General features: G+C 44.5%; 1 protein-coding gene across 5 annotated transcripts in view; it reads left to right on the forward strand.

Annotated features, from left to right (window-relative positions):
* The first annotated feature begins 368 nt into the window (after window positions 1-368).
* Window positions 369-14,550, forward strand: part of RUNX1T1 (RUNX1 translocation partner 1) — a 155,755-nt gene continuing 141,573 nt past the window's right edge. The window contains exons 1-2 of one of the 5 annotated variants that reach the window (XM_027561575.1): window positions 6,873-8,091; window positions 8,281-8,424. Coding sequence is in view for 1 of the 5 variants with exons in the window: in XM_027561578.1 (XP_027417379.1) it covers window positions 539-566 (28 nt within the window). In the remaining 4 variants the exon portion in view is untranslated. Of the gene's footprint in view, window positions 567-6,872; window positions 8,092-8,231; window positions 8,425-14,550 lie in introns of those variants that run through there. The other 4 variants (XM_027561578.1, XM_027561576.1, XM_027561577.1 and 1 more) reach the window with 4 other exon arrangements.

A 14,550-nucleotide genomic window follows, 5' to 3' on the forward strand; every position in this document is an offset into this window, starting at 1 on the left:
CCGCCCGCGCCCCCCGCGCCGCCGCGGGCCCTCCTCCCGGCCCCGGGGAGCGGCTGCGGCGCCCCGGGCGCGGGCGCGCGCGCTCTCGGCGCCCAGCGCGCGGCGCCCCCGCTGCCCGGCGGCCGCCCCGCCGCCCCGCGCGCGTCGCCTTCCTCGAGAGTGAGCGAGGGCGCGCGAGGCCGACGCAGACGCCGCCCGGGACGGGGGCGCTTCCCCGCGCCCCGCATCCCATTCGTCTGCCGCCGCGGCGACCGCAGGGAAGGGGCGGGAGGCAGGGAGGGAGGAGCGGCGCGCGGCGCGTCCGGGGCTGCTCCGCGTGGAGGCGGCGTCTGGCCGGCGGCCCCGACCCCCGGGCTCCTCGCCCCGCTGCTCGCGGTGATCGGTGCCCGGCGGCCTCGCGGCGAGCGCGCGCGCGGGCCCGCGGTCCTGGACGCGCCGGCCCTTCGGGGGCCAGGAGAGGCGCCGCGCCCTCGGCCCCTCGCCCGCGGGCCGGCCGAGAAGACGGCAAGTTTTCCTGGCACCTCGGAGCCGGTGGCGGATGGTGGGACTCTCCGGCCCTGTGCAGTGTAAGTGCCCGCGGGCGGGCGGGGACTGGGGGCACCGGGGTGGGGGTGGGGGTGCCCTGGTTGTTGGTATTAATTCTCATTCTGGTGACCGTCCCATTCGTTTGGGTTGTTCGGCCGGGAGGCTCCGGGCTGTCTCCGTCGCTGAACTACTGTAGAGCCACGCACCGGGGCGAAGAGGAGCCTCGCGAGTCACTGCCCGCTGCGGTGACACTGAACTTCAAGGGGCAGCCGGGGGTGCCGTTTTCACTCTCAGATTCTCCGCACTGCTGCCCCCTTTTTCTTTTCTCTCCATCATGACGATATGAGAGCTGGAAGATTATATTAGTCCCACCACCCACCCCCGACCGAACCCCCGGGCAAGGTACCCAGGGTGAGGGTGGCAGGTGGCCTTGGACCCTCATTTTTTTTTTTTTTTCAATATTTTTTTAAACTGGAAAGTCTGCTTTTGATGGTGGGAAAACTTAGCTCTGGCATCAAGCGAGGAGGAGGAATCTTAACTTTTGAGACCCGGTGGCAACTGCGCTCGGGGTCCTTAGAGCAGTCCTCGGGCGCTTTGTGCCCACCCTGCGAACTCGCCCTGGTCTTCTTGGGCACGCGGGGTGCTCGGGTGGGAAGCCCCTGGAGGACAGGCCAAGCCCCCCGCCCCCGAACTCCAGTGAGGTCTCTCGATCCGAGTCTGGCATCCGCGACGGGCTTAGGGCTTTGCCGCCCGGGCTGGGTGGGCAGCGTCCCTGCGGCCCAGACCTCCGCGCGCCGGAGGCTTCGGCGCCCTGGCCCTTTGGGGGTTCCCTGCGCAGCCTCGATGGGGGCCCCCGTCTCCTCTTCAGAATGGGGAGCCTTGTGCTCGGCAGCGGAGCCCCCGCCAGGCGGAGCCCGGACGGGGAGCCGCGTCCCGGGGATGCAATTCGTTTACCCGGCCCCAGCGCTCTCTTGGGGGGACAGAAAGGACTGGGGTGATCGGTGCACCCAGACCCCTCTCCCTGGGCGGATCTGACGCTGGCCAGGACCCCCCTTAGGAAAGACAATTCTGTGGGTGCAAGACGCTTAAATCCGTTTTTTTTGTTTTTTTTTTTTTGAAACTTTTTATGGAGGTTGGGGTGGGGTAAGTCAACCCTTGGAAAAGTTTGAGTACAGATTCCAGGAAGTAGGATGTGAACCCAGACTGTTACTAAAAATAGCCCGATTCCCTCCCCCCCACCCCACCCCGCCGAGCTTTTCAAGTTCGGAGGATTTGGCTGCGGAGCCTTGCAGCCCTTGTTTTCCTTATTCCTTGCAAAGCGTCGTGGCTGTTGAAATCTTTTGAGCACAGCTATTCTTCAAGATCTGGGCATCTTAAAGCCCAACTGGCCTTAGCCTGGCACCAGAGTGTCACTTTCAGGAATAGCCAGTGCCCTCCGCGGAGGAGCTCCTGAAGACCAGTCCCAGAGTCCAGGGCCGGGGAGTGAAGGTCAGGAGTTGGGGGGGAAGCCACTCCAGAGCAACTTGATGTGCTTCATGTCACTCCGGGCCCCCTTGAATTTTTAATTTCGCTCCCTCTAATTAATCTGCCCAGGGCCTTGATATAAATGGCTGTCCACAGCAGCTGCAAATTGATTCATCCCCTGATAAAGGTTGGGTTGCTGACCAAGGCGTTTTCTTTTTCTACCTTCTGTGTGAACTGAAATCTGTTTTACAGGTCCCCCGCCCCCCCACCCCGTCTCCTTTTAAACATGTGCACCATTTTTAAGTGCTCCCAGTGGCTTTGATTGTCATAACCCTCCCTTTGCATAGAACGAGAGTGAAACTGGGTCTGTGCCCAGTGAGTCCACACTCGCTAGAATACAAATTGATCAGCTTTTCAGTGATAAACCGTTAGTGTCCGGGGTCTTCTTAGTTTTTTGCAGCCTTTTGCCTGGACCATGTGAGCGTTCTGTTGTGCCCAGTCTCTCCTGTCATCCAGTTCCTTAGAAAAGGTGAATAAACAGAACTGTTTCTTAAACCATCCTGGACCAAAGCCAGATGCTTATGTCAGATGTGATGTGTACAAAGAGAAGCAAATTTATGATTCTCTGGATCTTTCCCCATTGTTTATTCTTAATGTCAATTCTAGTTTTACCATTGTAGGGGCTTTCAGGTAGCATGCATGGGACAGTCTGATTTTCTTTTTCTTTTCTTTCTTTTTATGGGTGGTTATTTTTAAAGGGACAGCTGACAGTCTCACCCAGTGTTTGACCTAGGCATCTTTTGCAGCCAGGAAGGATATTGAGGAAGTTGAAGTCTAACATTGCTTTATCTGTACTGTATTTAGCATTTCTTTGGCTTATTCTTTCAAAAGAAAGAATTTCCACGAAATAATCAAGGAATCAGGCTCATTCTGGGTGTATAAAAGCTGACTTTATCTGCGATCATACTAAGAGAAGAACTTTATGTTAGAAGACTTTGTGTAAGAATTCATAATTTTTTGTAAACCATTTAGACAGCAGTCACTTTATTTGAAATGCTAAATACTGAGTGGGAGTGTTTGAGTATGGAGTTTCTCCAGTGTCCAGTTCATATCTAATAAAAGAAGTGGGAAAAATGGTGTATTTTTTCTTTAATGTTTGGACAGCTCAAAGCAGACCAGAAATCTTTGAAATGCTTTATAGCTTTAGTCTCTGTGACTCACTAATATCTGCTAATAATTTGATTTAAAAATGATCCTTAAAAGGATCATTTCATAATAAGACACATTCTTCTTGTAGTACAAAGCAAACTGCCCTATCAAGTTGCAAGCTGCTGGAAATGGTAGGACAGTACATGTTGCAGCTACAAGATTGCAGCTTTGTATTTTTACATTTTCCCCCTTCTGAAGAAAAGTAAAATATTGTTCTTGATGCTAGATTCTAATGATGAATTCTTCCATCCAGGATGTTAGTATAAATATTTGCAGATCAAAGAACACTTCATAAATAGGAAAGAAGTACACAAATGTAAGGTGCCATTATCATTTATTTTATTATAAAAATAGAAGCTTTTTTTATTGTGGAAAAAAAAAAACTTTTCTTTTTTTCCAACATTGAAAAGGGATCACGAGAAAGAAATGCTTCCAATAGGAATGCTGGTCAGTGGTTGTCAGGTTAGGACATTCTTCACTGTCAAATCCTGTTTCTCACTTCTTTGATATGAACATCAGCTGACAGGCACTGAATGCAAACCCTTCTTCATTGAGGTTTTATGCAGGCAGCATAGCCCTTCATAGCAAAGCAGTCTCAAAAATTGGCACCTGCAGGATTTGCATGTGAAAAAAACGATTCAGTTGCATTTTACTGGAGTCTATTACTGTAAGTTATGTAGGTTCAGTGAGAAAAGCTATATGTTGATGTTTGGACATTTAAAAGTTCTTTGTTTTAGGGACACCTTATTCATCATCTAGTGATCCACAGACTTTATTGATAGCAGAAGCAGGGTGAAGAGATCTCTGGCTTTATAGAGGTTATTTAGTATGAAATGGTGTTATTTTTAACCATGTGCTTACAGAGTGCACTGCATGCATGGTTAATTTTTAAAATGTGCCTTAAAATGATGCCTTCATACAACTTTCAGAATCCATCAGAAGTTAAATACATAAAATTAGGTTAACATAAATACTCTTTGAAAACAATCTAGGATTTTAGAAGTTCAATAAGTTAAAATCTATAATAAAGAAATTAAACATTTCATAGTTCTGAATTTCTTTACTTGTTAAATAATTTGTCACCAAGATGCCTTTTAAAAATACCATATTTGACCCTTTTATGCAAAATAACTGACAAATGTTAAGTCAACTAAAATACCATCAATGTGAACATTTCATCCAGAATAAGTTATTTTTTATTATCTAAAGAGACACGTTCCAACTTCACTTTTTTACAGCCATTAATATAAGAGTTCCTAAATAATGTTTAAAGAACAGTGAACATTTTATTAAAGCAAACATTAGTTCAGTTTAATGGAGGTAATTGTAAGTGATAAGACAGAGCAGGTTATCTCTGTGTTGTTTAAACAGAAGGAGCTACTTTGCACCATTTCCAGTAGCCATCTGTAGAAGAGAAGGGTTTGCACCTGTCTGTCCACACTAATTATAGATTAGGGCCAAAGAAATGAAATTCGAGGAGGTTTTCAGCTAATGAAATCCATACAGATTTTATTGTAAATGTGTTTTATGTAAAGAGGGTGGTGGTTGAGTTATGAGTGAATAAATTGCTATGTAGCTGCTAGGCACTTGGTTTTGAAGCACAATTCTGCTGCATTAACCTTTGATATTAAAAAAAAAAAAAAGACAAACAACTTAGACACGGATGCTAGTCTTTGTTTGGCGTCCATAGCTACAATTTAGTGAGCAGCAGTGAGATTCAGTGTGCAATTTTAAAATGTGCTGTAAAGCAGCTTAAATGTTAAGAATATTCTAGTATTTTGAAATGCAGATGAAGTAGAAGTTAGGTTTTAACTTATACATATAAAACATTAGGAAATCTGAAAGCTTTTTTTTTGCATTTCAGTTTCACATACATGAGAAATTAAAGCAAAATGAGTGAGGAATTCATTCTGCAATAAAAGGTCACATGAATCTCTACCACATCTGTTTATAGTAATTATGAACATAATTAACATAAGAATTACAAATGAAATAATGACAAGCTGAGCAATGAGATATTATGCCATAATGGTCATATGTTGGAATTCTCACATTATAGCACACTAGAATTCACATACTCAAAGAAAATGGTAGATTTTTATCTGAATTAATGCTTCAAAACTTATCTGCTTGAGACAGATGGACTTCTTGCTTTTATAGGAAGGTAACCTATTATTAAGAAAAGAACTAGTTGAAATTAAGATTTTTAGTCTCCAGCCTGGCCTTTAAGACAGCTATGATGATAGAAACCACTTCCTGTTGTACACTTATTCTGTGATTGTTCTTCTTGATTATTATATTGCTTTTTTCTAAATTGAAAGCTTTGCAGCAAAGTGTTTGCTTTGGAAGAAAGTCATGGATTCTTCCCATTTGAGAATTGGTTGATCTTTTCTGTAACTGTGAGCCAAAAGTCAGTGAACAAACAAGGTAGTAATAGAACTAGTATGCCTTTACAAAACAAGAACCCTGGCAAATAAGCTTTTGTGCAGTTTTCTTCATACCTTCAGTGTCTGGATGCTTTTTAAAGAAAAATGTAAGCCTTTTCTGTGGAAGTAGTAGGGCTTTGTTTGTTTTATAAATAGCATTTTTTCAAAGCACATGTAATGGAAAAATCAGTTGGCGTTTCTAAGTTGTATTTTTTACTTCCTAGACTTGCATTGGATTTATAAACATGTGTCTGTAGTCTTTGTCCAAACTGATCTAACTAATATGTAATAAAGGGGCAGGTATATGTGATTGCACCTGGTTATCCTGAATGCAGGTTTCTATAGCAGCTAGAGAAAAAGTGAAAGGTGACTCTTTATGAGAGCTATAATGATACTCTAGAAATCTGTTGTTACATTTAAAACATGTAAGGATGACAGATTTTCACTCATTTAGAGTGCACTCGATTTGGTAACATTTCCTGCCAAATGGTCTCCTCCCTCTCCTTGCACCCTTCTATAACTATTGAACCTGCTCACTTTTTGAAGATTTACGGGGAAGTAGTACCTCCTTCTCTTCTCAGTGATAACCCGAGGTTTTCCACATGATTGGATTACTGGTGGACTGTGGCAGAGCCCTTTTCATCTGACATTCACTGCATGACAAGATTTTTCACACATGCCCTTCCTGCACCAACGCCTAGCTTTTTGCACTTTACCTGACCTATCAGGTTTCCCTTAATTGTTTTCTTGGGGTGTGTGGGAGCTTGGGGGCCAGAGGGTCCAACTGCTCATAAAACTTTTTGAGCACTGGATCCAAGTGGTTTGGAGGGGAGTGCTTGATTCAACAGTTTGCTGTTGTGGTTCAGAGGCTCAGTTGGCCCCCTCTTTGTGACCCCTGCCTCTCCTGATTTTCTTAAGGTCTTCTTCAGATCTGTCTCCTCTCAGAGGTGGCTGCTAGGTCTCTTGCACTTTGGTGTTGGTGTTTTTCTCTAATCACCAGCCTTATTTCCCCTCACCCCAAACTATCGAGCCCCCATGCATAAACTGTTTTACAATCTGAAGTTTCACTGCATCAGGGGCTACAGTGTATGTCAAGAACAGTTCTGGAGTTTATTGGCTTCTTTATTCTGAACTCACTCTTTATACTGACATGAGCTTCTTAACCAAGCTTCAGTGCCTTGAAATGCAACATGACCAAATACTCCCTTTCCGCCCCCCCCCCCCCAATAAAATAACCTTCTTTGCTGCATTATTTGCACTCCATTAAGGATCTGATCAGATGTTCACGTTGGCTGACGGGTGCATTTAAAAGGGGAAAGGGGGCTCCCAGGAGACCACTCAGGTGTACCTCCCTGCAGACCCTGATGGGGGTGGAAGAGGCACTCTGGACTGGGAGGAGCGCTAGCTCCCTGCTTGGTGTCTGATTGATTCCCTGGCTCTGGGGTGGGGAGAAGAGCTGTGGAGGCAAGCTCAAACCGGGATTGATTGCCTCGATTTCAAATTCCCACCTCCAAAATAGACTCTCAGATGTACACACAAGGAGCCCCCACCGCCGGCACAGTTTCTGGAGGTGGAGCAGGTGTCTGGGAGTCACCTGTAGCTCCCAGTCACAAGTGCATCTTCTCCCGGTGCCGCTGGCCACGCGAGGTTTCCGCTGGGACCACCTTGACAAGCCCAGGGAGATGCCAGCGTTTGTATCCGCCTCACAGCCATCTCTGTGGATGTGGGCAGGGGTTGGAATCTAGTCTTGGGGCCAGCCAAGAAAGGGACGAGAACTCCCACTTGAGGTCGGTCGGGAAGGGCTGTGTCGCTGCCCGTGAGGACTCCCTGGGTTTGCTGGGCAACTTGGGTCTGTCTGGATGGAGGTCACACGGTGACTGTCTCGTTGTTAAGCTCCTGCAAAAAGCGGGCTCTGGATTCCCCTCTGACCTTGACAGAACCTCCCGGAATGTTAGCATCCCAGCTGCCCCCCTCCGCCATCCCTGGAGCAAGGGAAAAAGGCAGTTTGCTAGTCTGGACTCCCCCCGCTCTCTCTCCGGGTGGGGACAGACGCGGGGGGGAGGGGAGACAGGTCAGCCCCGGCTAGCCTGGGGGCGCCTCGCTCGCCCCCCGTGTCCCCGAACCCTCCGCCCCTGCCCTGCCGGTCCCTGCTCCTTCGCTGCAGCCCGCGTCTCCCGTCCCCCCTCTCTCTCTCCCGCTTCCCCTGCCTCTCCCGCGCCGTCTCACACGCACCCTCTGTTTATTTTCCTGCCTCCATCTGGGCCCTGCTGATATTGTAATCACCCCGATGCACGCCGGCTCCGCTCGGCTCCCTCGTGCGCCCGCACACTCACTCACACACAATGTGCCATCCCGACAAGCCTCTGACTTCTGATAAGCTCCGATGTGTGTTTAATGAATACAAAGCCGCGGTCCGGGGGCCGCCTGCGCTGCGGCGGCCGCCTCTCCTGCGCTGCTTTGCCAGAAGGTAATCTCGGCGGCCGGGGGGGCCGGGGGCCGGGGGGCGGGCCGGGAGGAGGGGAGGGGTGGGGGGCGGGATGCAGCGGGGCGCGGGGAGGCGGCCTTTCTCTTTTCCTCTCCCCCTTCCCGAACGATTCAGAAGTCGATAAGACCGGGAGAAGTGAAGATGTACCATGTTATCTGTCGCTCCTCTTAGCTGGCGGAGAGAATTTACATTTCAAGATTAGCAGAGGGAGGAAAGAGAAATCTCCCTTTTGTTGTGTGGGGTGAGGAGCTGGCATCAGCCCTGGCCTGGCCGCTATCTCCCATCACCTCTGCTATCCAGACAGGACTCACCGAGGTGAGATTACCGGAGGGCCTTATCTTTCCTTGGGTTTCTTTTTTTTTTTTTTTTTTGCCATTCTAAATAGGTTTAAAGGAGACTGGATAAAGGGCGGGGGTGGGGGGGGGTGGGGGACAATGGATTACGATATTGATGGGATGCTGAAGCCTTTGGATGAAGAGGGGGAAAGAAGAAGCTGCTTAACAACTTGATTAGTTCCTTTTTATTTTGATGTTAAGGTGAGACTGTGTTCCTTCTTTGCATTCAAAGTCTGTAGAACTTAAGGGAAAATCGGAATGGCTTGAATGCCTTATATTCTTTTCACCCCCACCTCCTGCTCTCCTTAGCACCGTCTCCCTTCTTATAACGAGAGTTTCATTTACCCCTTATTTGTAGGATTGATAAACCGAGCAAAATCGGTTGAGGCTTTTGGAATTGATCATTTGTGTTTGGTTTGGTGTGACATGTTTTGAATGGGTGGTAAATTGATGCTAATGGTAGTACTTGGATGAGTAAGAAGAGCAAATGAAACCTACTTTTAATGTGAAATTAGTTGATTTTATAGTATGATTTCAACTAGGTGCAGAGGGAACAAAAATCAAGTCTGTAAGGTAGATTTGCATGTTGAATTTAAACTATGGGATTTCCCCACCCCCCATTGGAATTGGTTTAAAATGAAAATAATTTTAAAATGTTTAATAAACCTGTTTAATTTGAAACATGTTTAATACACTTGAATGTGTTTAAAAATTATAGTAGCAACCTTAAAAGGTTTTTTAAAATGGGTAAAAGTGGGAAAACAATTGTTTTGCTTCTTACACATAGTCAGGATAACTATTTTCATAGGTAAATATGATCCAGTAACTAAGAGCCTAATTAAAATTTGTTTAAAGGCAGGGGGGCATGTTTCCTTGTTGACAGCAGCAGATCGATTGGGTAAGACAATAGAGTCCCATTATTTCACTTCCATTGACTGAACATATTGACATTTCAGGTTTGCTGTTGCCTCAGTGAGCATGATGAAACACTGAAATTCACAGTCCAACTGGCCAGAGTGGCACATGTATTTACTGTATGTCATTTCTGCCTGGGGTTACCTTGTCACCTAGGCAGAATGGGAATAGACAGCCTGGAATCCTTCAGAAGGGCAGAGATCTTTTGCTAGTGAACTGACAGAGAACATTTCTTAGGGACATCTTTAATTTTACTTAGAATCAGGTGTACCAGATAAATACGTGATATACTTTTATTTGAAAATCTGAGGAGCTACTTAGCTATCAGTCCTTGTATTTTACATGTAAGAATACCCATTTTCAAGCTTTACCTTCCCAGAGATATTTACATTGAATCATTTAGATAGTTTGTGCTCAGGTGACATCCATTTTTCTCCAGTTGGGGGTATTCAAGCACCTGCTAAATCTGTATCTGTTTAAAGAAATGTGTAAGTCCCCTTCAAAAATAGGGTCTGGCTTTCCTTTTTCTGTGGGTGGAATATGAAAGCAGAATGTGTATATTTTACATTCATGTGACTGAATAGAAAGCAGTATGTATAGATACACATGTGTATTCTAAGCAGTGACAGAGAAAATACTCAGTGTTCTATGTCTTAGTGTAATCTACCCTTTTACACATTTTGCATAGTCTTTGCGTAATAAAACTAAATTTTAGGCAGACCTTGAGTCAAAGAAATTTGAATTGTATGAAAAGTGAACATGGAAGAAACCAGAAGGGACTTAATGTATTTTTTAAAGTTTAGTGAAAATATAAAACTATTATGAATATGCCTTATACCCAGCAGTTCTTGTCATCAGGTTAGGCAACTGATGCCCTTTACAACATTTAGCACAAAACTAGTCCTTTATACCATTTTCATGAAAATGTTAGGTTTCTGTTTGATCAGCAGGTGCTGTTGAGATGAAAGCCATGTGTAAATTTTCAGAAGGCCAAAAGTGTCATTTCAGAAAAGGAAAGTGATAAGAGAAAATGCAATCAGTTTTCCTGTTTTCAATTTGTGCAGGATTTGAAGAGCTGTTTTGTTAAACTGCTACATCTGCTCCAATATGAATATTGAACTACTTCCACTAAAAATAACAGCCTATAATTTGGAAGCTACTGCCGTCTTTTGTTAATGTGAGTGGGTTATTTAAAAACAAAAAAAAACAAAAAAAATTAAAAAAATAAAAAAGACAATTTTCTATTCTGACAATCTCTTGCCTAATGTGCATTTTCATTTGTTGGCACTTTTATCCTCAGCAGATAAATGGTATTATGCAATTAGGACCTCATCTCGTTTGACTATGAAAGAGATTTCCATAGGTGGAAATCCTTGTAAAATGGTTTCACATAAAACAAAATTTATTTTAAAGTAACCTGTTTAAATGCAGTTAAATTGAGAGAGTTATTCCTTACATTCTCGAATACTGCAATTTTTAACTTACTCCTGACTATTATAACAAAGTTAACACTATTCCATTGCATACTGGGCATTCCGTGATTTATTTCACCTTTAATATACCTGTAAATGTAAGTTTAAATTAATCAGGGATATTTTACCTAACAGGGCTTTCAGAATAATTTTTTCATGCTTAAATAAAATGATTAAATTATGCTTGAGTGCCTGCATACAAAAGCTTTAGCTTCTATAGTACTGCTAATCAAATAAGTTTTATGGACAGGGAAAGCACCACATTAGAGAAAAATTGGATGCATTTACTAGTGACATTTCTAGGAAAGACATGTTTAAAAAATTACTCAATATTAATTAAAAAGAACTCTAACATGAATAGCAATAATAAAAATAATACTTTAATCCCTACAGAAAGAAAATAAATGGCAGTACTAGTCATGCAAAACTGGACATAGAGAATTAAGGTAGAAGGAAGACCTATAAAATTTGGATCAGGTTTAATATTGACTCCATCCACAGTTGCAGTTGGGTGGACTTGTGGTGTAGTAATTTGTCTAGGGTGAGACCTGATCACTGCTTTGGATCAATTAGAGGCAATATAGCTTGTACCTTCACACTTCAGTTGCTAGACACACTCACTCTTCAAAGATAAACTGAGAATATCTTCAGAATGGATACAAGGGAAAACAGACACTGTGACACATTAGCATATTTGATATTAACAAATGTTTCTTTTGAAACACCAATCACACCAATCAAAAGAAGAGGTTTTTTGAAGAACCACATTGTATATACTTGTGATCACATGTACAACTGAGAATAATTCTTACAAAGAATGTAATTCCCAGTTTGAAGCCCAGTTGTGGGATGTTGTTGCTGGCATAATTTCAGATATCTGGGTATATTCCTTGGTGGGTATATTCGCTGGTATAGCACCAAGCACTTTGCCACTCTCAAGAAATGTTACCTGAGTCATGTATCAGTGAAGAAAGTTTATTTCACAGACACAGCCCCATCATTTTGTATATGATCTTCTAGTGTGTTGTTTCTGTGTCGAACAATCGGTGTTGAAGCCTCAGTACCTTATATGACATGAACAGGGAAGAGCTTCCTGTGACTCTCTTCAGAATGTCCATACTTTACCAAGTGATGTTCAGGCTTTTATATCAGACCCGCTGAGAAGGTAATGCCCTGTGGTTGAGGTTTAAGGTGTGAGATACTCTTGTTTGAAAACGCTTAAAACCATCAGTCTTGCTTACACCCCCTAACATTTTCAGTAACTGTAAGAGACCTACTTAAAATCCCTCTGCTTTGATAGTTCTAATTGAGGTTACCTGTATAAAGGAACTCATGAAACGGGTTGGTTTTCGTGGGCTTCATATTGGCCAGGGTCCCTAAGACAAGTCTGTACTTGGGTGAATGGGGCCTCTAGGATACAGCTCTTGTTGACTGTGGAGAGTACAGATGTAAAGCTTTCCTGTCGTGTGTCCACCAATCTGACCACCTCCCAGTGCCTTATGGAATGTGATTGACTAGATGCGTTCATCTTTTAACCCGGGGCTTTGACGACGACTGAGTGTGCTCTGGGCATTCCAGGGCTGTCACCTAGTCGTTCATCTTGGGAGAAAGTAGAGGAGCTGACAGATGTTAGAGACCTACTGTGAGCCTGGCACTCACCTTCACATATAGTGTCATCACTGATTTTAAGGAAATGATTAACCAGTATTTCACTTTCTTCATTTCAAAGAGGTATAGTCCACCACTCTAAAACTAGCTTTAGTTGCTCTTCTGCTTTGACCTTTTGCTCCAATTTGGAAAACTGAGGTTTCCTTATGTTCCCCAAATTTAATTACCTGCTCTGTTTCCGAGTTCTAGCAGAGACATGTTCTCTGAATACTGGGCTTTCTGTGCTTTTCAGCAGTCATGATCTGTACGTCCACTGTTTTCCTTACATTTGCCCTTGCCCCCAGACTAGGAATCAGAGTAGGCTCCTGGCCAGCAGATATCCTAGGATATGCCCAAATGCATGCCACTCTGTATGCCTCTTCCCAGGGGGCGCTAGTGGTAAAGAACCATCTGCCAATGCAGGAGACATAAGAGATGCAGGTGCGATCCCTGGGTCAGGAAGATCCCCTGGAGGAGGACTTGGCAGCCCACTCCAGTACTCTTGCCTGGAGAATTCCATGGACAGAGGAGCCTGGTGGGCTACGGTCCATGGGATCGCAAAGAGTTGGACACGACTGAAGCGACGTAGCACACTTATGCACTCTGTGTCCCTCGTCCTCCGGATGCAGGTTTATCCATGACTAAATACTGTTCTCTCATCAGAATGCCACCTTCCTGCTGTACACGGCCTTGGGACCTCTCCCTTTGTTGGTCTCATTCAGCACTCCAGAGCAGTCTTCTGCTCAGTGTTCTTAGTCCCTGTGGCTTGACCCATCTCAGGCACTCTACAAGGCGTCTCTTGGTCACTCTACATCTGGGTCCACTTCCTCGTCCTGACTAAGAGGAGAGGGAGTCTGGACCATCTTGAACTTATAACTGATTATGTAGCATAAAGCACTCTGTTATGAAATGAAGGACCTTGTGCGTGGGCTTTCCCCAGCACAGGCAAACTGAGGTTCCCCTTCCAGTTCGGTCACTGACTTGCTACTGGAGTGCTCGGGTGCACTCCAGCTTCAGGAGCAAATGGTGGGCAGACCCTTTGATCACAAGGCTTCTCAGCTCTCACCTATACAGGTCTACATAGCATATTACGAGTAGGCTTTCAGGAATTGAAAAAAAAATCCATATATTTTCACTTCTGAATTGGGGGTACTACTAATCTGCATATCACTGGGAAATAGAATCAGTGCAGAATGTCCTCAGCTCCCCACTGTTCTTTGTTATAAAGAAGAGGTGTGGGAAAGAGTGTGTCATTTTTCTCATAGCCATCCTGGATCTCAGATGATTGTCTGAGATTTTAGTTGTTACTACAGTCCTTTCAGAGGTGAATGATGGAGGAAAGAATCTTTCTACAGAGTGAGAAGGAACTGAAACATTTTAGGTCTTGCACAAATAAAACAGCCTGTATACTTGCCCCTCACCTCACCTAAGGTGAACTTGGTGCCTGGGGCCAGGGCTGAGGGACTAAAGGCTCACTTTAGTGCTTACCGGGCTTTTCCTGCACCCCACAGTCTCAAGGTTTGGACCCTAGTCACTTGGAAATTTAGAAAATGACCTCTTTAAACTATTTTTGGAGAGAACCTGGTAAGTAATAGCTTGTTTAAACCAATCAAAGCACATTATCATTTGCCTAGGAATCAGATGTTAAGTGCAAAAGACCAAGAAACTGTTGTCTGAAGGAACAGTCTGCTGTCGCTTCTAAAAGTGATGGAGATCCCAGTGACTACCAATGACCCTGATTTTTGTACTTTGACTTAAAAAAATGGACCTTGTTAAAAGTTTAATCCTAATTTGTGAAGTTACTAATTGTGAACCTGGGCTGGATTTCTTTGGAATTTAGGAACTATTACACTAGTTTCACTATTATACTATTACACTGTTATACTTCTGATTTGATTAAGCCCTTTGTCATCATTCAGGATGGCAGTGGAAACTTCTGCTGTTTACGAGGAAGGACATGGAAGTTACAGCAGGTTCAATTGTCCCTAGAAATGGAAATCACAGGAACCACTGTTGCTTCATTGGTGTAGAAAGTTTTTGCATTGGCATTTGAAATTTGGTGGGAGGCCAAA

Source organism: Bos indicus x Bos taurus, chromosome 14, assembly GCF_003369695.1.
Source record: "Bos indicus x Bos taurus breed Angus x Brahman F1 hybrid chromosome 14, Bos_hybrid_MaternalHap_v2.0, whole genome shotgun sequence".
NCBI classification, from domain to species: domain Eukaryota; kingdom Metazoa; phylum Chordata; class Mammalia; order Artiodactyla; family Bovidae; genus Bos; species Bos indicus x Bos taurus.